Source organism: Carassius carassius, chromosome 1, assembly GCF_963082965.1.
Source record: "Carassius carassius chromosome 1, fCarCar2.1, whole genome shotgun sequence".
In the NCBI taxonomy this organism is placed as follows: Eukaryota; Metazoa; Chordata; class Actinopteri; order Cypriniformes; family Cyprinidae; genus Carassius; species Carassius carassius.
This window is the reverse complement of record NC_081755.1, coordinates 45420196-45447540: the sequence shown is the minus strand read 5'-3', so window position 1 is coordinate 45447540 and position 27345 is coordinate 45420196. Positions and strand designations below refer to the sequence as shown.

At 36.4% G+C, this 27345-nt stretch overlaps 1 protein-coding gene across 2 annotated transcripts; it reads left to right on the top strand.

The window, feature by feature from the left end:
- Positions 1-3793: 3793 nt before the first annotated feature.
- On the top strand, positions 3794-26525 carry srl (sarcalumenin). Of its 2 annotated transcripts, XM_059561796.1 has the most exons (7): positions 3794-3911; positions 14521-14616; positions 18048-18143; positions 22559-22594; positions 24567-24683; positions 24770-25003; positions 25284-26525. In XM_059561796.1, exons 1-7 carry the CDS (start codon positions 3854-3856, stop codon positions 26093-26095), a joined length of 1449 nt encoding a protein of 482 aa, XP_059417779.1. In that variant the 5' UTR covers positions 3794-3853; the 3' UTR covers positions 26096-26525. The 2 variants fall into 2 exon arrangements, with proteins under 2 accessions (XP_059417779.1, XP_059417787.1); XM_059561804.1 differs by lacking the exon at positions 22559-22594.
- The last annotated feature ends 820 nt before the right edge of the window (positions 26526-27345 follow it).

The window sequence follows — 27345 nt, the reverse complement described above, 5'->3', positions numbered from 1 at the left end:
AGCACTATCAGGGTTGTCGTGGCCCGATTTCAGCCTATGCAGCTCTTCTGGTTCTCATCCCCCTTTGAGAGCAATTTTGTGACCCCTTTGGTCTTCTCCCGGAAGTATTGTCCTGTCCATCTTCATGTCTAATGCTCCGTAACAATGTTTACGGCGACACCGAAGAGTGACTAGCCCATAATCATTTAATCATGCGCTCTAGCTCTATGCACTCGCTGGTTCACTCTGCTCGCTTGAATGTTTCAATTTCCTGTATCTTTCAGCGTACGACGAGGATGTTCGTACATGCCACAGATAATCATGTGCAGATAAAGGTGGTGCTATTCCTGCGTGAGCTGTCCAGATAAGCCAAGGATGTCCAATTCGGCTCCCAGAGGGCCACTGTCCGCTAGAGTTTGTCTTCAACTCCAATTATACAGGATTACTACAGGTATGAGATGGGACACGTTGGAGCTAAACTCTGCAGGACGTTGGTTTTGGGACCAGGCTTGGACACTCCTGGGATAAACCATGTGATATTGTGAGCTCTTCATACCCCTGGTGGGATTGAGAGACTGTGTCGAAAACATTGGCCAGTGGCTTGCCTTAAAACAGCTTCGGTGTGCCTGTGAGGCACAGAGGCCTGCCTTAAACTAGCCCTGAAGGTGGCGCTACAGAGCAAGGCCGGAGGACATGGTTAAGAAGTGGTGCCCCATGTTCATCTCTTCTCACAGTTAACGTTTCCAAACATTCCAGAATGGTGTACCATTGTGTTTTGCGTTGAGTTGTCGACGCTAAAGTCGGCAAGATTTGGCCATAGATGAAGGTGAGAGTTGTTTTGTTTTTTTGACAGAAAATTCAAAGTGTGCATGTCCCCCTTCCCTTATGAAATATTACAGGGAATCTTTTTGCTGCTGGACAGATTCTGTTTTTTTTTTCTTCTGGATTTATCAGTTGCTGTCAGCACACTGGACCTTGTCATTCATATTGCAGCAAAGACTGCAGGGAAACAGGGCTTCCAGAAGAATGGGCTGGTCTAATTTTGGCAGATTTTCTTTTTTTTTTTTTTCGTTTGTACTCTTGCATTTTTATTTTGGATTATGGGTCGTAGAGACTAGTGTCCTAGTTGTGCTGTCTTCTCATGTTGAAGTTTGTTATAACGGTTTTGTCTTCGCGAAAAAATCTCTTTTCCTCCCCGCGTTTGAACATTTCCTCTACCGAAGCCACAGGGTGTCTATTTTTTGTGTATTTTCTACTCACAGAAATCACTGTAAGAAATCTTGAGGACATATCAGAGGTTGGGTGTGTCGAGGGGAACGGGGGCGATATTATGAACCTGAAGCACTTACTGTAGTATAACGAGGAGCGACTCTTGTTTTCAAAGATGTTGTCCTCGACCGAAGCTCTTCTCGCTGTGTTTTTTGAACCACACGGCTGTGTTTAACCCTCAACGTTTGTCCTGGCACACCACATGTCCTCTGGCCGTCTCTGTAGTCTCCAAATTTGTCCTGTCTCTCATCCTCTCCCTCTTATTGTCTGTCATCTCTTTTAATATTTTTTGTTTCTATTTTTGTTATTTTCCTTTATGTGGGACAGTCAGTACATTTGGTTGAGAAGCTATTGTATTTTGTTTTTTTTAACTGGGGAAAAGAGGCGTGTGCCTTTTGTAAAAACAGAATAATAAAGTTTGTACTTTGTTTTTTACAACTCAGTGTATCGTGTAAATATTTATGTCTTCAGTATGCATTGCACAGTATGCTTTGCTTGCATTAAACTCACATTAGCAACTGACATTATAAAAAGCTTGCTAGGTTACATATCAAGTAACAAATCAGTTAAACTTTAACATTCAAGGAATTGTTTTAAATATTAGAGTGACGTACAGCTGTGGCGTTTGAATTGCACCTGGGTTCCTCATAAATAGTATGACCAGCTCTGATTTCTTTCCGGTACTATTGGAGTTTGTACTTGAGTAAACCCTGAGTACTCAAAGAACATTTTACGATTTACTTGAAAATCTGACATTCAAGCCATAAGTAAGATAAAAAGCTTATTTTTTAAAGGGGTCATATGATGTTGTTAAAGTATTTTGTGTATTTGGTGTTCTGGTCAGAACCCATTACAAATTAGGTTATTAGTTGCATTCAGTGGAGACATAATCACTGATTATAATGATTTATACTGTCATTTTATGCATTGTGTTGCATCGTGCTGCATAAACCTAAAACCATGTCTGCATTTGTGATCAGAGAAACAAGCGCAACTCTACATTGAGTTTGAATCATCAGTGGCAAATCCTTTAAATATGAAAACATACTTACAGACTGAGAGTAAGAACAGCCGACATTGTAGTCTTCGCTCCCAGGATCAGGAAACAGTCCTCTACAAAATAAGCTGCACACATCTGAATATTTGGGTTGAAGTGTTCTGGAACAGTGTTATAAATACAACTTAAACACTGTTTTCTAGTTATTTCCTCTTTTGGAAGGCCAAAAATTTTTTACCTTTCACAAAAAAAAAAAAAAAAAAGCATCTCCACAACATGGTGGCGGCAACAGCGAGAATTAAAGTTAGACTGCTTTTCTTTGCGTGAACATTCAGGCAGCGCTATGCAAATCTTCCCACATCGTGATGTAGACATGTGGGGGCGTGTTTAAATGAGATGTTTTAGGAGGGCGTGGACAAATCTTAATTTTTATAAAGAATATCTCTTTTGGTTTGAGACTTAATTCTTTGCAACTTTAGGGGTTTATTCGGCTCACAAACAGCTTTTAACACTCCAAAGAGACAGGAAAACAGTAAAGCGAGTGTCAAGTAGAAGTAAATGGTTTAATACTACAAAAGATTTACTTGAATTTTCAAACAATTAAGTAAATTCAAAATTAGAATGTGTATCATCACCTGGCACCAATTTAAAAGCTCATGAAAAGTCATAAGTTCAGGTGGCTAACCTCTCTCAAAGAGTTGGCTTTGTTCCTTTTTTTTTTTTGTCAAATATAGTCCTAACTTACACACAAATTTGGTACAGCATGCAAAGTTATATAGAAACTTGATTCCATCATGGTATCCCAAAAAAATGTAACCGCAACTTCATTCAATTCAATTCTGAGTTCATGTCTCGTAATTCTGATAATCTTTTGAAATCCCAGATGCAACAGAAAACCCTAAACAACATTTTGTTTCACATTTGTCTTTTACAAGTGAATTTTTCCATAAACACTTTATAGTGTATTCACAGATTAATGAAGGGAGTTCATCTGTCTGTGAATTGCTGGAGTCGGCTTCTGCTGTGTAATGATAAGACGTTAATCTCTGCTCTCCGAGGAAATGATGATGCTGACTTTTACACCTCATTGCCGACTGTCAACTCCTGTAATCCTACCCAGCATGACTGCTGGTGATTAACAGTACGACTCAAGCCTGGGTTCAGGTTAAAGTTCATTAAATAGGACAATAGGTTCATAATGACCCACAAGCTTTTTGAAATCATACCATCAAGTAAATTCTTCATTATTTATTTTTTTGATCAAATACAATGTGTATTTTTTTAAAAAGTGGAATGCCGTGTCACAATTAGTGTTGTCTTGTCATACCTCTTGTACAGCATTCCTTCTCAGTTGCCAAAATCAACACCATTTGAAGTACCAAAGCACTCTTGTGCTGGAGATGGCCGCACACCCTTGATTTGACGTCACTGCCATGATGGCTCTGCTGAAAGAGACAGTCAGCTGCTCGGGTGCGCCCTTTTCTGATACAGCACCAGCCCCCTCCATGTAGTCCTGTCTGTAAGACCACCCTCTTGCTGGTGCCCTCTGACCTTATCAGCCCAGTATATATAGCTAGAGAGGCAACCAGAGGTCTCCTGGCAGCCAACATGAAGGTCTTAGTCTCGCTCTGCGTTTTTGTGCCCCTGCTGGCACTGGCCACAGCAGGTAAGAGCATTTTACAGTTTGCTCAGTTCACTAATATGGATCTGAGATGAGGTTTACTTTGTGAAGTCATCAAGAGAGTACCATTTCCCATCTAGTGGTTTGAAAAGTTTTAGCAAGAAAACACTTGGATTCAAAGAGTGGTTGAAACTGAAAGTTGAAAGCATGTTAAGGTTCTTGTGGTGTAATATGTTAGTCATTTTGATATGAAACGATAGGAAGTTTGAATGAATGAGCATGAAATAAGCTTGCCTTAAAACTGTGACGGTCACCATCTGCTGAGGTATTTAAACTCGCAGTGTTCAATAAAAACTCTGAACATGGATGAGTTATCTTAGGACCCGGCATGTGCAGGTTAACAAAAAGTTGTCTGAATGCTAAATGAATCCTTTATCAATTAAATTTTATGATATGTATTCCAATTCAAGCTTATAGAATCTCTGAGTAGCTGATTGTGTCAAAGTGGGACAAACAGGTTTATTTTAGTTTGATAGACATTTCAATCCATGCATTGTGCGTCAGCTGTCGTGAGACATGGCATCAGCTTATGGAAAGAGCTAGAGCCTTGGGATGACTGTAAACCAGCCACTCTGCTCCTGTTTCAAACTCTTCTTGAGTCCCAGAATGTCCCATGGTATATTGGTTTTATTGATTTGCCAGTGTGAGACAACTAAATCCAACCAATTCTATTTCATTCAAGAAGGTCTTGCACTTTAAACTCATGCTCTTGAAAATAAAGGTTCGTAACTGGCATCAATGATACCATGAAGAACTTTTAAAATCCACTGAACCTTTCCATTCCATAAAAAGGTTCTTTATAGGAGGAAATTTTTTCTTCAAATTATTTTCAGAACTTCTTTTCACTGAAAGGTTCTTTGGGGAACCCAAAATGACACTGCAGCAAAAACATAATTTTAGAACCTTTATTTTTAAGAGTGTCAGCTATAAAAGTCCAGCTACTTCTGCTTTGGATGCGATTTCCAAGGGCTCTGGCAGCCGCCGTTACCCTTGTTCCGTCCTTGGGTTCCTCTCGAGCCCGGCGTGGGCCTTTACGGGCCCAGGCTGCCGTCAGGTGTCTAAGATTGGAAGTTGTCCTGTAACTGGACACTGTCTACTATAGATTCCCCCATCGTCCTCTTCCTCTCTCCCCTCCCCTTCAGTCCGTGCTTGTCTTTAGATCCAGCATGCAGCTGCTGTCACCCTGACACAATCACAATTTATTTATTCCCAGCTACTGGCCATATAAGGACATGCATTATCTCAGCAGGAGGAGCCGCGGTGATCTATGCCAATCTTGCTGCATTAGTGTGTGTACAACTGAAATGCTAGTTGCCTCAAATGGACAACAATTGGATGATTTAGTGCCATTGTTGAAAGACGGTTAAAATGAGTGCTTATGCTTCTAAGCTTTAGTTGATTTATTGGTGAAAAGGAGTTTTCAGTCTGATTATGGGCAGATAAAACTTTAAGAAATTTCCATGAGACTTGGCAATCTTCACTCCACATTCATTATTGGCATCTATGGTTTCATGAAGAACCTTTAACATCCATGGAACCTTTCCATTCCAAAGAGTTCTTAATTGTAGGAAAAGTTCTTTAGGTTTTTTAAATTTTGAAAAAGAAACTAATAGGTTCTTTAGGGAACCAAAAGTGGTTCTTCACAGTGACATCACAGTGAACCCTGGAATGTAAAGATTCCATGGATGGTCAAGGTTCTTCATAGAACCATCAATGCCAATAAAGAATCTTTATTTTAAAGAGCGAACCATGAGTAATGGAGGAAGTCGTCCTTATTGACTATACATCTGATATGGGTACTCGACCGCGAGTAAGGGCTCTCCCCACCTTTCAGCAATGTAGTACAGCAGGCATGTGGTGCCCCTGCTCTTAAGGGACTTCCCTCTGCTAGGAATTGTGGGACGGGCAGCCAAATGCTTATTCCATAAAAAGGCCAATGGGACGTGGCTTTACAGAAATGAGTCATGCTTTCAATCCCATTTACCCCCTCGAGTCATGTCCTAACTCTGATACCCATGATTCCTCGGCAGAATTACCACACGGATATGATCCTGGTTCTCGGATTCAAAAATGTGTCACACAAGGCACAACCGTTTTGTCACGCTATTAAAAGCTTTTGAAGTATCAAGCTAAAAACAGTGCATGGGAACTTCTGGAATCGATTTCTACAACAACATATTACTGTAATATTTTGATCAGTATTGATCATGCTAGCATTCATTTAGATTTATCGCTTCTTATGTTGACTTTAATGTATGTAGATGCTGTTAACTATTGAAGATACCCAATATCTTCATTAACTGCTCATTTTGGAAGTGTAGACTCACACCTCTGATTGACAGAAAAAGGACAGTTAGACTCCGCCCCCTGGAGGCATGAGCCATTGTGGAGCTATTTCTGTCATCAACGGAGACCAGAACCTTGGCACCTCTTGCTATTTATGTCTCTGTGATTTGCCCCATAGATAGGTTGACAGACAGATGGAATAATATTTGCAGGAATGCTCTGCTTTGTAAATTATTCTTCTTTTTATTATAAAGTATATTGAAAGCATGTATTTTACAACCCGAATTCCGGAAAAGTTGGGACGTTTTTAAAATTTGAATAAAATGAAAACTAAAAGACTTTCAAATCGCATGAGCCAATATTTTATTCACAATAGAACATAGATAACATAGCAAATGTTTAAACTGAGAAAGTTTACAATTTTATGCACAAAATGAGCTCATTTCAATTTTGATTTCTGCTACAGGTCTCAAAATAGTTGGGACGGGGCATGTTTACCATGGTGTAGCATCTCCTTTTCTTTTCAAAACAGTTTGAAGACGTCTGGGCATTGAGGCTATGAGTTGCTGGAGTTTTGCTGTTGGAATTTGGTCCCATTCTTGCCTTATATAGATTTCCAGCTGCTGAAGAGTTTGTGGTCGTCTTTGACGTATTTTTCGTTTAATGATGCGCCAAATGTTCTCTATAGGTGAAAGATCTGGACTGCAGGCAGGCCAGGTTAGCACCCGGACTCTTCTACGACGAAGCCATGCTGTTGTTATAGCTGCAGTATGTGGTTTTGCATTGTCCTGCTGAAATAAACAAGGCCTTCCCTGACATAGACGTTGTTTGGAGGGAAGCATATGTTGCTCTAAAACCTTTATATACCTTTCAGCATTCACAGAGCCTTCCAAAACATGCAAGCTGCCCATACCGTATGCACTTATGCACCCCCATACCATCAGAGATGCTGGCTTTTGAACTGAACGCTGATAACATGCTGGAAGGTCTCCCTCCTCTTTAGCCCGGAGGACACGGTGTCCGTGATTTCCAACAAGAATGTCAAATTTGGACTCGTCTGACCATAAAACACTATTCCACTTTGAAATAGTCCATTTTAAATGAGCCTTGGCCCACAGGACACAACGACGCTTCTGGACCATGTTCACATATGGCTTCCTTTTTGCATGATAGAGCTTTAGTTGGCATCTGCTGATGGCACGGCGGATTGTGTTTACCGACAGTGGTTTCTGAAAGTATTCCTGGGCCCATTTAGTAATGTCATTGACACAATCATGCCGATGAGTGATGCAGTGTCGTCTGAGAGCCCGAAGACCACGGGCATCCAATAAAGGTCTCCGGCCTTTCGAGATTTCTCCAGTTTCTCTGAGTCTTTTGATGATGTTATGCACTGTAGATGATGAGATTTGCAAAGCCTTTGCAATTTGACGTTGAGGAACATTGTTTTTAAAGTTTTCCACAATTTTTTTACGCAGTCTTTCACAGATTGGAGAGCCTCTGCCCATCTTTACTTCTGAGAGACTCTGCTTCTCTAAGACAAAGCTTTTATAGCTAATCATGTTACAGACCTGATATCAATTAACTTAATTAATCACTAGATGTTCTCCCAGCTGAATCTTTTCAAAACTGCTTGCTTTTTTAGCCATTTGTTGTCCCCGTGCCAACTTTTTTGAGACCTGTAATAGGCATTAAATTTTAAATGAGCTAATTAAGTGGATAAAAGTGTAAAATTTCTCAGTTTAAACATTTGCTACGTTATCTATGTTCTATTGTGAATAAAATATTGGCTCATGTGATTTGAAATTCCTTTAGTTTTCATTTTATTAAAATTTAAAAAACGTCCCAACTTTTCCGGAATTCGGGTTGTAAATAATTTATGTATTTATATAAATGTTGTTTAATGCTGAATTTAAGTAATATTTTTAATGCATCTTGTATTATAATTTGTAATTTGTAAATATTTTTATAATTTGTAATTTGTATATATTTTTGTATAATATTATATTATATATATATATATATATATATATATATATATATATATATATATATACACATTTTAATTTTATGTGACATTAATGTGGTAATCAGTTTTATTGTCATTTAATGATATTATTTTCATTATATGTAAATTTTTATGCTAAATTTATTTTACATAAGTAATTTTACACAATATTAATATTATGATCATGCAGTGTATTGAAATACCATTGCCGTTTTATACCATCATTGTACTTCACTTTTTTGTAAGGGCTTATATATAGATTGATTAACAGCATTTATGCTTCAGGCTTTGTTTGTTTATTTATTTATTCATTAATTTATTTAATCTATTATTTAGTTTTTTAGTTTTAATTGAAATGAAAATTTTATGCAAAATTAAATTTATGCAATTTTATATAAGTATTAAAATCGTAAAGTGTACTGATATAGGCCTACATCGATAGACCATGGTTGTTCCATTTTAAATTTGATAGTTTTTTTGTATTTTTTAAAGTTTTTTTTGTAAGGGCTGTAAAAGCATTTAAAGTGAAGTTTAGCTGCTGATTTGTGAAGTTTAGCTGCTGTGTAATGCTATACATTTAATCCCACAGCAGCTTTGTTCTCTTGGAAATCCCTTGGCCCACGGTAAAGGTTGTGTATGCTCTCCCTCGCTGCCAGTAAATCCTGCGGGTTCAGACGGGCCCAAGGCTCTCCCTAATCACACTCACATTAATTCAATTTACCTCCTGCATCCGCCAGCACAACATGATCAGGGGCTTTTACCCTGATCCACCGGGGATGACACAACCTATGGGCCACCGGAACAAAACTAGAAAATGAATGCATTTTGTATTTATTGCCTACTGTGAGATGTCTAAACGATCACCTGCAGCTTTTCAAGGATCTCCATCTGTGTTTATGCAATCATAAACATCGAGAGAGCCTAAACCGACCGTTATTTAAACACCTGTAAGGTCAGCAGATGATACTAAACCATGTTTCCTCACAAAAGTGCACATGTGTGTATTTGACCAATAAGCCGCAGTCTACAGCAGTCCGATGGCATTCCGGCGGGATGAGCGCTAGCAACAGCTGTGTTTTTTCCAAAGCCTCTGTTGCTAGGAGTCAGGCTCATTGGATGTCTGTAGACCCTGCGACAGATGCTGGCAGTTTGTGTATTTGTCCTTCCAGTGCGTACAGGGTTAAATTAAAGCTAACCCCTGTGGACTGACATTGTGCTCGCCTGAAGCGGATATATTTGTAATTGTGTTGGCTCTATATTAGGAGCTGGAGCTGCAGTCGTGGTATACTGTGCACCCGAGGGCACCGAGTCTCTTTTGTGGAGATATTTCATAGATTTGATGTTGTGTGGATCTTAACTAGGCCCACATGAGAATAGATTACACAGCCGTAATGTCCACCTTAAGTTATTACAAGTTCCTTTGGTGACAAGTCATATATTTTGCAAGGAGAAGGGAGTTATTTATTTTTCATTTAAATTTTTATTTATACAGTTTTAGTTTAACATTTGTTTATTTGGTGTTTATTTATTTATTATATATTTTTCCATATATTAATAGATTTTTACCATGAATTATTACCTCATTTATGCATGCATTCTTTCTTTCATTCATTCATTTATTATTATTATTATTATTTTTATTCATTTTGCAGATACTTAAAAAAAGCATAAAGTGGTTTCCTTTCCTATTTTTAACATTTATTATGTAATTTTTTACAAATTGTCTCTATACCTGTGTGTTTCACACTAGGACATTAGCCATTAAAAACCCCACACAGTTCACAAGTCCTCCATTTAAACTGCACACCTCGCCGCTAACCTTTCGCCATTTTAGCGCCATGCTGAGCTCAACATTACAGGGCTGTATTTTTAGCAGCTTGACTTGGCTCGTGTCGGCTGAGCACTTGTATGCTTTAACTAGCACATTGTGTCATTACAACAGGCCTGCAGTCTCTGCACTGAAAGCCCATCTGCTCTCAACAATATGGCATTGCATTCAGTGGGGCGAGTCCTCAGCAGGCTGGAGAAACATGTCAATGTTGAGTTGTAGAATTCGACCGCGGCGAGTCGTTGTACAGTCTACAAAAGATGAAATGTGTATATATATATATATGTGTATATATATATATGTGTATATATATATGTGTGTGTATATATATATATATATATATATATATATATATAAAACACAAAGGGCAGGACATTTGTTAGCCACCTCCAAGCCAGTTTATGTAAGCTACCTTAGCTAAAGATTTTTTTAAATACATTTATTCAGCAAAGATGCATTAAACTGATCAAAAGTGACAGTAATGTTACAGAAGATTTCTATTCTAAATAAATACTGTTCTTTTGGACATTCTGATCATCAGATGAATGCTGAATAAATATCTCAGTTTGTTCAAAAATATTAAGTGGCACAACATTTTCAACACTGAAAATTATCAGAAATGTTTCTTGAGCAGCAAATCCGTATATTAGAATGATTTCTGAAAGATAATGTGACACTAAAGACTGGAGTAATGATATTGAAAATTCAGATTTGAATCAGAATATATTCAAATAAAAACAGGTATTTTAAATTGTAATATTACTTTTTACTGCCTTGGTGAGAAAAACATACTTATTTCAAAAACATTAATAAGCTTTAACTTAGCTTTTTATTTTTTATTTATTATTGTTTATTTGCCGTTTATCTATTAACAGATTTTTACCATGGCTTTTTAATTTTTCTTCCTTTATTTTTTAATTTTCTTTTAGCATTTATTTGTTTATTAATTGTTGATTAAATTTTTTTTTGCCATATATGCAAATAATTTAGCATTGACACGTATAGATAACCTATTTTTTTTCTTTGTATAGATAGATAGACAGACGGACAGACGACAGAGATAGATAGACAGACAGACAGACAGACAGAGATAGATATACATACAGACAGACAGATATATAGACAGACAGGCAGGCTGAAAGACAGAGAGACAGACAAACTGAAAGGCAGACAGACAGACAGGCAGACATAGAGACAGACAGGCTGGCTGGCTGAAAGACAGACAGGCAGTCAGACAGATGGACAGACAGACAGACAGACACACAGACAGACAAACTGACAGGCAGACAGACATATAGACATACAGAGAGGCAGACAGACAGAAAGACAGACAGACAGACGGACAGACATATAGACAGACAGATATAGAGACAGACAGACAGACAGATAGATATACAGACAGAAAGACAGACATATAGACATAGACAGACATATAGACATAGACAGACAAACAGACAGACAGACAGACAGACGATAGATAGATAGACAGACAGATAGATATACAGACAGACAGACAGAAAGACAGACATATAGACATAGACAGACAGACAGACAGACAGACGATAGATAGATAGACAGACAGACAGACAGACAGATAGATATACAGACAGACAGACAGACGATAGATAGATAGACAGACAGACAGACAGATAGATAGATAGACAGACAGACAGACAGACAGACAGACAGACATAGACAGACAGACAGAAAGACAGACAGACATATAGACATAGACAGACAGACAGATAGATATACAGACAGACAGACAGACATATAGACATAGACAGACAGACAGATAGATATACAGACAGACAGACAGACATATAGACATAGACAGACAGACAGACATATAGACAGACAGGCAGAAAGACAGACAGACATATAGACATATAGATAGACAGGTAGGCAGACAGGCAGAAAGACAATAACAATATTCAACAATAATTTTTCAACCAATTAAATGTTTTGTCTTGACAAAATTTTCTCTTCCAGTAAAAAATGTGTCTGAATTTCAGTTAATTTGACTTCTTCCTTGCATTATAATTTAAACTTCAATGCGGCTAAGTTCAATTCAAATTCACTTGTTCGTAGCAAACAATGTGAACCCTTGGCTGGTTTGGTCAGCCTTAGTTGAACTCTATAGTGTAAAGACGTAGGAAAGATGTAAACAGATGTCAGGTTCTTCAGAAACCTGGCTGGCCTACATTCACAGATGGCTTTTTTGTTTGTGCTGATGCAGGTTGATTAAGCATATACTACTTGAGCTGTCAGTTATTTCCGTCTGCATCCAACAAGGAAGGCTAACGGATGCCCAAGCAAGTTTCAGATAAGCAATTAAATGCCAATGGACACCTGAGAACAAGATAAATACGTCGTTTAGCAGCATGGGCCACGAGAAGGATTGTGGGAGGGATGACAGATGAGCTGGACTGCATGCAGACAAGCCAAACTTCACTTCTAGTGCTTTCCAGGCAACGCCATAGTAGCAAGTTCACTACACTGTATGCTGAATGAAGATTTTCAATGTTTTTGTCTCTGTAGTCCCTTATGCTCACCAAAGATGTATTTATTTAAAATATAAGTACAGTAAAAACAATAGTATTGTGGAATAATTTTACAATGAGGAATGACGGCTTTCTATTGGAATTTATTTTAAAATGCATTCCTGTGATGCAAAGCTGAATTTTCAGCATCAATACTCTTCAGTGCCACATGATCCTACAGATATCATTATAATATGCTGATCTGCTGCTCAAGAAACATTTCGGATTGATATCAATGTTGAAACCGTTGTGCTGCTTCATTATTTCTTTGGAAACCATGATAGTTTTTTTCATGATTCTTTGACGGATGGGACGTTCAGCATTTATTTGAACTATATGTTTTTGTAAGATTATAAATGTCTTTACTGTCACTTTTAAACAATTTAAAGCATGTCTTCCTATGCAGGTATATTCTAATGCCAGCACATCAATTTATACTCCAACAAGATACGATATGATAAAATATGGTGCTTTAAAAGATGCCATGCATAATGAATGGCAGTACTAGGATTTTTAGGCATCCTGAGGTAAATCTTTATTTGTTCTGCTGGTAAACTTGCATAGAAAACAGTATAAAGCAGAAGTGATGCAGTGTGTTATTGGGTGAATAAGGGCAGCTGCCAACTGCTGGATATATTTAGGGTCTGTTATCTCTCTTATCAGCATACAATCCAACCATTTGGTAGCCATGTGTCCATCACTGAAGCTCCAGCTTGTTATGAAACCAGGGAGTCCCCGTATACACCAACACCGTTGTGTTATGAAACCAAGGCCACATTACACTTGATCACTGGCTGTTGGCTGGTTTTATTTTCAGATTTAATACTCTAAAATAAGACAGATGATTGTTAATAACTTTTACATTACACTTTTGAACTTTCTGTTCATCAGTAAACCTTGAAACAATGCATCACGGTCTCCGCAAAAATATGAAGCAGCACCACTGATAATAATAAGAAATGTTTCTTGAGCGGCACATAATGCTTTGGTTTAATTTTTTACATTTGATGCTCTAGAATAAGACTGATCAAATTGTCAAAACGAAACGGAAATGCAATCATAAACAGGATACGTAATGGATGTTATTGTGTTCTCTCATCTCCTTCCTCCAAAAGAGACGTGGTGCTGTTAATATATGAGGAACTTGTAATGAATGGCAGCACTGCTAAATATAAATGTGAAGGCACGGTGTCTTCCCATTAGACTCCATTTATGTCTTGGGTCTTGATAACAGCAGCCTGGCAGGAACGCCCTGAGGCATTGTGGGTAAATATCTATGAACAGAGGAGGGACGATTGTGGCAGGAATATCAATAGTCTGACATTAATAGTTTAACAATGCCCCGATGAGAAGTGTGCTAGACAAATGTCGACAGCAAATAAATGTATTCATAACAGCTAAGATAAAGCTACGAATACTATTGCTTATGTGAATTATTAAACTTGTGTTACGGATATGAATGATAACTCAAACTGTTGTATTTCTAAACCTGGGTAACTCTGCGTATAGTAACATTTCAGACTTGTAATATAGATAAGGTATAACACCACTTTTTAATACTATAAGCATATCTTTGTTGTTATAGTTATGGTCCTTGATGTGAAGAGACCTTTTAAACTTGTGCATTTGTTTTTATGTGTATTCTAAGACAAATTACTACAGTCTGGGCCAGCCATGCACATTTGGTCATTATACTTTTTACAAGGTGTTTTAAAGTCTGTTAAACTCTTTGTAAATCCAGGTTTATCCATCCAGAAAGCACACAAATAACAGATAGCTTGTCGATGGGCCTTGGCAAAGACTAAAGGGACTGTTTTATCACAGGATACTAATCGCAGAGACCTCAGGAAGACCTGCTGCAGTGAATTATGGGCAAGATTTCCTCAGGCTTGGAAGGAAGTTTTAATGTGTGTGCTTTTGGTTTCTCTGCAGAGGAGGAAGCCGTCCTGGAATCCATCCTGAGAGACAGATCTCACATCGAGGAAACTCTGAGGCTCGCGGCGGATGAGAAAGCTGGAGATTATGCTGGTGAGGATATGAAGCTTGTGTTTTAGACAGACACACACATAAACATATCGTTTCGTTTCAGTTTACAGGCCTTGCTCAGTGCTAGCAGGTGAATGTTGCCTTTAAACCTGGGTTAAGCAACGTTTCACACTAGCATACTGTTAAGAAACAGCTTAACCATCTTGGACTGGTTTAAACCAAGAGTTGATCAACTTTTCAAAGCCATAGGATGTGGCGCTAGCAAACATAATATTAAATTTTATTTACACAGCGTGAGAAAAATATTTAAAGAAATTAAGTCATTTCTGTGTGTGACAATTATGCTAAAGCTTATAATATTTATAGCCATTATTAGAGTCAAGTTAGCTATGTAAACTGGGAAAGAAGCATTTTTCCATTTCCATTTAATCTCAATAAATACGATGTCTTGTGATTTTTTATAAGCATGAAACTATAATGTTACCGAATTCTTTAAATGTGCTAGAAATCAACCATTTTATTAAAGGTCCCATGACATGGATTATTTCCTTTTCTTTAAATGCTTTTTAATGTTTCCTTAGGTGTACTTATATTGTTAGTATGATTTTTACATTTACAATTTAGAAATAAAAAGCAATTTTATTTGCCCTCTGGCTCTGTTTGAAGGGGCGTGTCTGCTGTGAGACTCCGAGTAAAAAGACAACTGTTGTGATTGGCTGACATCTTTGCATTCGAAATGCGTATTACATGTGGAACCCCTCTCAAAAAAAAAAAAAAAAAAAAAAAAATATTTAAATATATATATATATATATATATATATATATATATATATATATATATATATATATATATATATATATATATATTATTACATATTATTACAGCTGTCGAGATTAACGAATCGTGGATTTGTTGATTATATAATTATTTTTTCGATCTTTTCCCATCACATGAAAGGCTGCAGTGATGAGCATTGAGTAGACAGAGTCTGTTTATCTCGTGAATGCAGTCATCTCGTCATTATTGCAACACGTTTTCTCTCACAAAATGCTTTCACCACAACTAACAGCAAACACATGAATACAGTAAGAGCTCCGTTGTGCAGCATAACAGCATCATTCGTTGTAACGGCAGTTTGGGAAAGTGTGCAGATAATATATACTTGCTATGTGTGACAGCTCCGAAAAAAGGGAGCGTTCTTTAATCGCTCTCTGTAGTTAAATCACAATTTAAATAACAGATTTGTTTCATGCTACTAAGAGAAACAACGTGAAGTTGATCGTTTAGTCACTGGCTTGATTCACTGATGCATAAACAGTATTAAACGATTTAGAAAGAAAGTCTGTGTGAACTTGAATAATTAGCTACACATCAGAAATCACTGATCACAGATCAGGCATTAATAAACACTGTTACTCACTGTTTGTGCCGGTGCTGTCGAATCCATATCATAAAAGTCTGTTTGTAAGCCTGTGCTGACATTGTGACTGAATTATATGTAAATATTTGTGCGGCAAAGCAGAGAAAGGGGAGGTAACAATTCTCCTTATAACGTCACAAAGAGGAGATTCCAGATCAGCCCGTTTGAGCTTCCGTTTTCTCAAAGGCAGAGAAAGATAGCAAAATCTCGATTTACACCGATTAAAATTTCTAGAAACTTGGGGACCATATACAGGCTAGGGGAACTCATATTAATGTTAAAAAACCTCAGAAAGTGAAATTTTCATGTCATAGGACCTTTAATAAAAACTGTATTTTAACATTAATATTACCATATTCTAATATATTTTGAAGTGATATCGTAAAATAATAATAATAATAACATTCTGTAGCTCCTTACGTTGTTGTTTACTAAAGCTATTAAAAATACTTTTCATTGATTGAATTTAATATAAATATCAGATGAAAAAATGTATAAATAAAAAATGCCCTTGGCAACTACTTAAAACGTAAAAAAAGAGTTTAAGTATTAAAAAAAATCACTGAAATTAAAACTGTATATATATATATAAATACACACAGTACAGACCAAAAGTTTGGAAACATTACTATTTTTAATGTTTTTGAATGAAGTTTCTTCTGCTCATCAAACCTGCATTTATTTGATCAAAAATACAGAAAAAACAGTAATATTGTGAAATATTATTACAACTTAAAATAATAGTTTTCTATTTGAATATACTTAAAAAATATTTATTCCTGTGATGCAAAGCTGAATTTTCAGCATCATTCCTCCAGCCTTCAGTGTCACATGTAACATCAGTCTATCACATGATCATTTAGAAATCATTCTAATATTCTGATTTATTATGAGTGTTGGAAACAGTTCTGCTGTCTAATATATTTGATGAATAAAAGGTTAAAAAGAACTGCATTTATTAAAAAAAAAAAAGTCTAATAATATATATTCTTTACTATCACTTTTTATCAATTTAACACATCCTTGCTGAATAAAAGTATTGATTTTATTTAAAAAAGAAGAAAGAAAAAAACATGACTGACCCCAAATTACTGACCAGTAGTGTATATTGTTATTACAAAATATTTCTATTTTAATAACATAGCTTCTTTTCTTTTTTTTACTTTTTATTCAAAGTATCCTAAAAAAAGTATCACATGTTCTGAAAAAATATTAAGCAGCAGAACTGTTTCCAACTTTGATAATGAATCATTTTTTCTAAAGGATCATCTAATAATGATCCTAAAAATTTAGCTTTGCATCACAGAAATAAATGATAATTTAAAGTATAATAAATTTAAAACCAATTATTTTAAATTGTAATAATATTTCACAATATTACTTTTTTTCTGTATTTTTGATCAAATAAATGCAGGCTATATATATATATACATACACACACACACACACACACACATATGACATCACATAAAAAGGCTAAATCTTAAATAAAAATTCTAGCAAAAAATACTGAAAAAAAACAAATCGAATAAATACAGTATGCTAATAGTATTTAAATACACAAAAAAAATGCTATAATCAGCAAGTCAGCTTATGTAAGTTATGGCAACATTAATTCTGTCTGTTGAGGCAAAATCTTAAGTAACTATCATATTATTTGTTTTTACAATCACACCAGTAATAATCTGGCTCAAATCAAAAATCTAAAGTAGTTTTTGAGCAGCTTGTAGGCCGTGAAGCATGAAATCATGATGAGTCATTGCTGCTTGTGGATTGAACTGGCCATAAAAGTTTAACAATGGATTATTCAGTCCATATGTCACATCAGCTACCAGGAGAAAGTTTATATCTGACGCACAGGATCCGTTCCAAACTGAACTACTACCTCAGAAAGGCACGTTGATGTTTTGGTTTGTTTACAATACGGTCTCCTCTCATTTCCTTCCCAAAGGCTTTATCCACAACACCATCTGCAGTCTTTCCTTGCTGCGCTCTGCCCCTGTGTCTTGTGCTGGATGTCATACTCTTTGTTTGTTCTGTTTCATCTTTCAGCTGCTCTGCAGAGGCTGAGGAAGATCTACCACAACTCCATCAGGCCCATGGAGCAGGCCTACAAGTACAATGAGCTGAGACAGCATGAGATCTCAGGTACCGTCAGCCTCTCCTGCGTGTTTGTCTACTCGCAGAAAGCATTTAGCTCTCAGTTTAAGATGTATTTGAACTGCATATAAAACGTTCACATAAACTAATAAACTGTGGTGCGATGCATATTTGTCATTCATACATAAAAGTAACGGGTAAGAAACAGGTTTCTGAAGATTTCTGCACTCAAAAGCAAATAGTTGCAAATCCTAAATAATAAACTATGCAATGATTTATCTAAATAATAATTTTTTTCCAAATGCATTTATTTAAATTGCATAGAATCAGAATTATTACAGTAAACCATAAAATATACTTTAAATGGATCTTAACTATATATATATATATATATATATATATATATATATATATATATATAAAAACCTTAAACCTATTTTATTTTAGCTTGTTGCCAAGGATGCATTTCTCGTTTTTATTTAACTTGATGTTCTACAACATTTTTTTTATAATTAAAACAAATTAAATAAAAAGAAAAAAAAACTAATTAAAATTTTAATACATTTAAATTAAATTTTAAAAAAATTACAACAAATTACAAAAAAATTCAGCTGATAATAAAATAAAAACTGAAAATATATATGAAATAAAAATCAATAAAAACAGTAGATAAACAAAAAAATTAAAATTACTAATTAGTAAATTTTAATAAATTAACAAATTAAATTTATTCAGTTAAGAAGTATGAACATGCAAATTTGGCTAAAGCCTATGGAACAAGCAATATTTAACTATCAGTTAAATTTATTAGTTAAATATCAAAAACGAATAAATATTAAAACACACACACATATTAAAACCTTAACTAAAATTAAAATTAAAACTGAAAATAAAACTAATTCAAAATGTTAATACAAATTATAATAGGACTAAAATAATACTGTTTTGAATCATCATAAATCTGTTGAATCTAAAATTTAATTTAGTCTGAAGATGGCTGAAATATGTCTATAGCTGTGGAACGAGCAATATTCATTTAGTTAAAATGTGTGAAATTATTGCATTATTTATGCATTATTTATGACACAAAGCAGTTACAGAATTCTTACTCGTTTCGTTGCGTGTACATGACAAATATGCATCACGTTGAGTTTATTAGTTTGTCAAAACTGTCTAATCCAAATCGATGGAAATTTCATATGCAAACACATAAATATTGATTGAAAATATGATTGGTTATTCATCTCCATTATCTCATTCTCCATCCTCCAAACCATCCCACTGTGCATAAGGAAGAACCCAAAGCTGCTGTGTCAAACTTCAACATCTTTAATAAAACACTAATGAACTCGTCTATAAATGATTTTGAATGACCTGTCCTAAACTTGCGCTGTTTGTGTCCCCAGCCCAGTAACTTACTGTTGCTCGCAGCTTTATTCAATCATCACTTTGTGTTTGACGTGTGCAACAGCAAACGTGCTTCTTTCCTTTGAGTATTTCATTTCACTCACAAAGTTCAGATACATCAGGGCTGGTGAATAACATCCCTCTAGACAACCAACTGCAGGATTAATGGAGGATAAAGGCTTTTCTTCGTAGGTGTATCCGAGTTTCGTGGCTTCTTTGAGCCGACACATGTGCGCTTCGTCATTCCACAGCTGTAGCACTGGTGCTCGTCCAAGGGGGGCCAGAATACAGAGGAAGAAAGAAAGAGAGAGAGAGAGAGTTAAAATAGAAAACACAAGGCTTTCTTATTGCTGCCAGAGGAGCAAAGCCTCCATCTGAAAGCAATCAAGAGTTTCTCAACAGCCCTGGCTTTATATAAGACCTCGATGTGCTCCAGTCCTCACAAGTCTGCACTAAATTCTCATGAATACACATGAAATATCCTCTCTGCAGCTTCTCTCTGTTTTTAATTATTTACGCAGTAATACCTTATAAAAGAGGAGCTTCTTCAGGCAGAAATAGTGCTTTTGGATTGAACTGAACTTTTGACGATTTGACTTTCAGCAATACTTCACGACTTCTCACAAACAATAATAAGTGGCAGAGTTGATCAACTTTTACACTTATAACTAACACTTACATCACTTTCACTAAATAAGTTAGGCCATGTTTTTAAAAAGTGACATTATTAGACCTTTAATTTCAGAATTTTGCATAATGTTACTGTTAGTTATTAGACTTTATAATTTGTATTTATTTATTTATTTACAACAGTACACTTTTTGTTGTTGTCGTTGGCGACAATATTAAAACCCAATTGTTTTTTATGACATTTTCATAATCTGCATATTCAATCAAATTTACAAGGAATTTAAATATTTAAACCTTTAAATGGGCAATTACACGAAATATTATTTTAGCTTTGTTATAGTATGCTTTTAGATGCATTTAACTTTTGACTTTCAACAATATTTTACAACTTTTACTAAATATTTCAAGTAATAAGTGACAAAATTCAGATTTGATCTTTTAGATAATTTTTTTTTATTATTTATAATATTTTTTGAAAATTGCCATTTAATTCCTTTAATTTATGATTTGTCCTAATATATATTACTATTTGCTGTCATGTATTTATTTACATTTATAAGTATTATAAGTAACATTAAAACACACCCAATAGTTATTTTGATTTGCTCATAATCTGCATATGTATGGGCATTTAATAAGATGAATTATGCATTTTGCATAATTTGCATATTACAAAAACACAATCTAAAAACATAATTTTGTTTGTATTTTATTATGCTTCCAGATGAGCCTTTGACTTCTTTTTTTCCTGTCAGCAATGTTTTCTAAATTATTTATTTTATTTATTTATTTACACACACAACAATTTTTGTTTTTGGTGAAAAGAAACATTATTTAGTGTATATTATGTTATGTTTTTTTATATGATGATGTTTTGTTTTGTTAAAAGCAAGGCCCACATTTGAACCCATTCACGAGATTTACCTGTTCCCTCAGTCTGAGTGTGAAAATGACAAGGGCGAGTTATTCTTCTTCTTCTAGAGCTGTTGGGTGCACTGTATGTAGCTTGTGTCCTCTGAAGGGTGACTTTGAGACTGTTGAGTGTCCTGCTAACCTCTGACTGAACACTGGGACCCAGCCTGCCCCCTTGTGGTTCAGCATGGTATTTAACCCCTACACTCACCACAATAATTCAAAACTGACCTGACACTTGTAAGGAAGTAGAAAGAAGCTGAAACAAGCTATCAAACATCATCTGAGCGCCAGTGTGATCGAAAGAAGAGAATGTGTCCTAAACCATCACACCACGAGAAACATTAGTTCAGTATGATGAGCACATACTGCCATGCAGGGGCTTCTGGGTACAAGCACGGGATTTCCACTATTTGTATATTTATGATTTTATTTATTAAAACAATTTAGTGAGGTATTTATTTATTTATTATTTTTTTTTTTTTACTTGAAGTAATCTTTTAAGTACATTTATCTTGTTAAAAATATAATTAGATTGAATCTTGGAAGACTTTCAGATCATATTTCACCCCAAAATCAAAAGTGTAAAAAAACAAATCTATCTATCTATCTATCTATCTATCTATCTATCTATCGCTTTATTTTGATGAACAATGTCCATCACTGTTGTGTAAAATATTTTATTCCCATTACTGTAAAACTGTAAAAATATATTATTACGTATTTTTTCATCAATAAATACTACATTATTAAGTTTTTCTTAGTAAATTTTACACACAGTTATAAAGGAATGTGAAGTAACAGATTCAGTTCAATGTAAAATTTGGATGTTAAAAAAACAAAAAATTTATTTTCAATTTTCATTTTATAAAATGCGTAATCTTTGTGTGAAAAATCATATGAATGCTTAATATAAATGAAAAATTATTACATAATTATGTAATCTTAACATTAAAATAAAGAGACTGAGATTTTTTTTTTTTTTACATAGCAGTAATATTGTATAATATACAATATAGAAATATATAATTTTTTTTTATTTTAGGGTTTAAGTTTAAAACAAGATAAACATATTAATTTGATCTTTTATTTATCCTCTATTTACAAAGTTTTCCGAGATTAACCCATTTATATGTTACATTTACATATAAACATACATTTTTGTGTAAAACAAGACTATTTAATATATATATATATATATATATATATATATATATATATATATATATATATAATTTTTTTATTTTTTTTTTACATTTATTCATAAGAATAGGATTTGTTGCAGTGTGTGTTCAACCTCTTCTAGAAATCATTGTATCTGGACGAGCATCGATCTTCATCCACACACATTTCAGCTCATCACATACTGTCTCCCGCTTCACAGGAAAAGTGTCCCTTTCTGTCCTCCCCCTTCACATTCTCTGTCTCCTTCTTCTCTCTTCCTCCTCTGCCTGCACTTTTCCTCACACTTGTCATTTTCATCCCTCTCTCCTCCATCACCCGTCACTAAACAGCCTATCCTGGACGCACACTGGGGGATTCTGCCACAGGTGGGTATGACGGGGCGCTTCACTGCATGCCACTGCCTGCGTCTCTGATCCCCGCCAGCTAGCGCTAGCTCATCTGCCCAATTACCATCAGCACTGATCGAGCACTAATTACAAAGTGCCATTATATGTCAGTGTCTGGCATTGTTCAGTCGACAGTCAGCCACTGCAAAGAGCAAAACTCTATTGGAGAATATTAAACTAACTGCTTCAAATCATCCAGTGCAACAGTTCAACCAGCAGATAGGTTTGGTTCAGCTGTTTCTCTTCATCCAACTAATCAAATCGTCTAAATGAACTAATTCTGAACACTAATCGAAGTCTTTGTTTATGAGGATAATCTGATTGTAAGACTATGTTCACTGTATAAAGACGGCAAAGTGTGGGTTGCACATTTTATAGAATGGTGTGTGCAATAAACAATGTTTGGCAATTAATCATGATGTATCTGCTACCAAAGTATTGATAAAAAAAGAAAGAAATTAATAGTTTTATTCAGTAAGGATGCATTAAACTGATTTCATTTGCATCATATTAAATAAATAGCATCTACTCTGGCTAAAGCTCATTGATGTATCAGTATTGGTTGCATGTGCAGGCCTTGCATGACCATATGAGCAAGTTACTTGTAATATGTTGGATACTTATATCCAAACTGACTTGCACTAATTGCAATAAAGATCCAACGCTCTTAAAAATAAAGGTTCCAAAAGGGGATTTCCGATTTGACAGAACAGCCATTTTAGGTTCCCCAAAGAACCTTTCAGCTGTTAAAAGAGACATTTTTTCTTAGTGTGAAGAACATTTGAATCAACTCAAGAACCTGCATTTGAAAGGTTCCTGGGATGTTAAAGGTTCCATCAATAAAGAACCTTTATTTTTAAAAGTCTCATGTTGTGTCTGAAGGTTTGATGGTGGTCTTTATTGTGACTGGGTTCTTCTGAGCTGCTAACCGAGCTCCTCGACCTCTTCACCGCTGTAGGGCTGGAGGGGCCTTGAGTGATTGTGTTGGCCTTGTTCTGGAGTACTTCAGAGAAATGACATTCTCTGCAATTAATTAAACAGAAATTAGAACTCTTAGTCTTTCCTCTGCCTTTACATCAGAAAAGTTGAAGTGAGTGAAATGGCCTTCATTACTTCATCTGAGCTCTTAAGTAGACATTCATTAGATAAAAATCCAAGTTAGAGTCATTGTAAAACTTATTTTTCCTCATCTAGAATGGTTTAATGAAATGTACTGGGTTCAACAACAACAAAAAAAGACCATATAAAGAAGATTACCTACATGCATTCACACCACAATTTAAAGACTTGTTTTGGGTTTCTTAATGATTCTGATTTACTCGCACACTAATGCTGACACTCAATGCATGGCACATTCATCACTCTTTATGTTTGCTGTTTCTGCTGGCTCTTCCAAAAATGTGCACCCCAGTATGATGGTACTTTATTTTCTGTGGTCTGAGGTGAACGACGAAACCCAGTTAATCAGCAATAAGTATAAGCAACAAGCATTAGGAAAAACCCTCGCAACATCATTTCCCCTTGAACAGATGGAGACAAAGTTTTCAATAATGACCAATTCTTTACTGAATATTTAAAATCATACACTCATAAAAATAAAGGTTCTAAAATGGGGTTTTGCAGTGATGCCACAGAAAAACATTTCTGGTTCCTCAAAGAACCTTTTAGTGAACAGTTCTGAAAAATCGGAAGAATCTTTTTCCACTCTAAAGAAACTTTTGTGGAAAGAAAAGGTTCTATGGGTGTTTGAGGAACCATCGATGCATATTAAGGACCTTTATTTTTGAAAGTGTATTAATGTAATGATTTCCATTTGCTTTATCAAAGAGAAAAAGGGCTTTTTCATTCATGGTAGATCTTGAAATGTGGTTCTTGCCCGCAGTCTCAAATGTTTTAATAGTAAATTCCATTGTTCTCTCTCTCTCTCTCTCTCTCTCTCTCTCTCAAACAGATGGAGAAATCACCTCCAAACCCATGGTGCTGTTCCTCGGACCCTGGAGCGTGGGCAAGTCCTCCATGATCAACTACCTGTTGGGTTTGCTGGACACTCCTTACCAGCTATACACAGGTAAACTCTGGTCTGTGCTGCTTGTCAAGTGGTTTTCGGTATTAAAGTACCTTATTACAAATGTGCATCATCTTCTGTTCATGTAGGTGCTGAGCCCACTACCTCAGAGTTTACCGTCATCATGCACGGCGAGAAGATCCGCACCGTGGAGGGCATCGTCATGGCTGCCGACAGCTCTCGCTCCTTCTCCCCGCTGGAGAAGTTCGGCCAGAACTTTTTGGAGAAGCTGGTTGGCATCGAGATGCCCCACAAGCTCCTGGAGAGGGTCACATTCGTGGACACGCCTGGAATCATCGAGAACCGCAAACAGCAGGAGAGAGGTACAAACTTCTCTATCATCCCCACTGATTTCTGTAATATAATGGTTGGTATGGGTCCCCAAATTACTGATTTGAAAAAACTAAAAATTAAAGTCTTAGCTGAACATGTGCTGTACAAAGGAGGGGAATATTAAAGGTTTAATTTGAATGTATATACAGTATAAATTTATTGTGAGGATCTTTAAAAAGTCTTTTAAAAATCCTCCAGATACCCTGTATTTAACATCTCAATTTATGAATGATAATAATTGTTTATTTATATTTTTTGTCCCACTTCAAGGTTACCCATTCAACGACGTGTGCCAGTGGTTTATCGATCGCGCCGACCTCATTTTCGTAGTTTTTGATCCCACCAAGCTGGACGTCGGTCTCGAGTTGGAGATGCTCTTCCGGCAGCTGAAAGGTCGGGAGTCCCAGATCCGTATCATCCTCAATAAGGCCGACAGCTTGGCGACCCAGGACCTCATGCGTGTCTACGGCGCCCTCTTCTGGAGCCTGGCACCGCTCATTAATGTAACCGAGCCCCCGCGCGTCTACGTCAGCTCCTTCTGGCCCTACGACTACGCACCGGACACCAGCCGTGATCTCTTCAAACGTGAGGAAATATCCTTGCTGGAAGACCTGAACCAAGTGATTGAGAACCGTCTGGAGAACAAAATCGCCTTCATCCGCCAACACGGCATCCGCGTTCGCATTCACGCCCTCCTGGTGGACCGCTACGTTCAGACCTTCAAGGAGAAGATGAGCTTCTTCAGCGACCCCGAACTGGTCTTCAAGGAGATCGTGGACGATCCCGACAAGTTCTTCATTTTTAAATCCATCCTGGCCAAAACCAACGTCAGCAAGTTCGACCTGCCCAACCGAGACGCTTACCGTGATTTCTTTGGGATTAACCCAGTGAGCAGCTTTAAGCAACTGTCGGCCCAGTGCTCCTACATGGGTGGTTGTCTACTGGAGAAGATCGAGCGCGCCATCACCCACGAACTGCCCTCTCTGCTCGGCAGCATCAACTCCGGCAAGAACCCGACCCTGTCCTCCTGCGAGGCCACTGGCTGCGGGGAAAAGCCCAAGAACCGCTACCGGCGAAACTGAGAGAAGAAAACCAGGTGGGAGGGAGGCCGAGGAGGAGGACGAGAGAAAGAAAGGAGGAACGGTGGAGCGAACAAACCGAGGAGGAGCAGTGGAGCTAATCCTGCTCCTGCCACGGGACCGTTTCGAGTCAATGGAGACGGATCTCACGGGACTTTGTTTTTTGCGTGAAGAGGTTGTGTTTAGGGATATTTGAGGGCGGGGGATTCTGGGACGGGGTGGAGGGAGGTTCTTGTGAAATCTTGAGGCGGAGTTTCTTGTGAATGCGAGGAGAGCGCGCCAAAATAACTCTCCTCTCTTTCCGCACTACTTTTATAAACTGTCTGCAGTTTTGGAGGGAAAAATGTGTACGCATGGAAAACAAAAATGGCTGACACACACTTAAAAAATGTAAAAAATAGCAAAAATAAAATATCCTGAGACTGAAAATGGGTATCAGCTGCCTTAAATGTGAACAGTGATTCAATTGTCATGTTTTAAACTTACTGAATCAGTTCCCAGTTGTGCGATTTTCCACCGTCTTTTGGGGTTGATAGTTCACTTTTATGGGTTAGTAGTAACTATGGATGATAATTTTTTTCTTCAGACTGATAAGCTACTAGCATTTTTACACTGCATGTTATGATAAATATCAGTTTGTTTCTTTCACATTTCCACTTATCCACGTTGTATACCACAATAAAAAATGATCTACACTCTTCAAAATAAAGGTTCTGAAAGGAGGTTTTCACAGCAATGTGATTGATGTGGTCTATTTGGGCTTCTTCAATGAACTTTCAAAGGAATAGTTCACCCAATAATGGAAATTGGTAAGATTTAAAAATATGTAGAGGAGTTTGTTTCCTCATCTGAACAGATTTGTACATTTTCAGCTAATTTTCATTTTTGGCTGAACTATTTCTTTAACTGAACTGTTCTTTCTTAGTGTAACATTTTAACAATCTTTTTCCACAAATACATTCTTTTGTGCATTTGCACGGTTCTTAAAGGTTCTTCACGGAACCTTCGATGCCAATACAGAACCTTCATTTTTAAAAGTGTATTTAAAATTCCACAACTAATAGCCAGGTCTTATGTAATGGTCGGGGTTTTGTGTGGAAATAATCACATTAATCTAGATATCTAGATAGATGTTACCTCAGAAAGCTGCCTTTTTATGAGCTTTATGGTATGTATGGTAGTCAACAGTGAACAATAGTGCAAACAGTGCAGTTCTGTGGGAGCGACAAAACTGCAATAAAGTGTTGTTAACC

What these genes read in the sequence shown, in the direction of transcription:
- srl (XM_059561796.1), top strand. Translation starts at nt 3,854, where the DNA reads ATGAAGGTCTTAGTCTCGCTCTGCGTTTTTGTGCCCCTGCTGGCACTG. An exon ending in GCTGGCACTGGCCACAGCAG is followed by an intron (nt 3,912 to 14,520) that starts GTAAGAGCATTT and finishes GTTTCTCTGCAG; the next exon opens with AGGAGGAAGCCGTCCTGGAA. An exon ending in GAGACAGCATGAGATCTCAG is followed by an intron (nt 18,144 to 22,558) that starts GTACCGTCAGCC and finishes GTCACTAAACAG; the next exon opens with CCTATCCTGGACGCACACTG.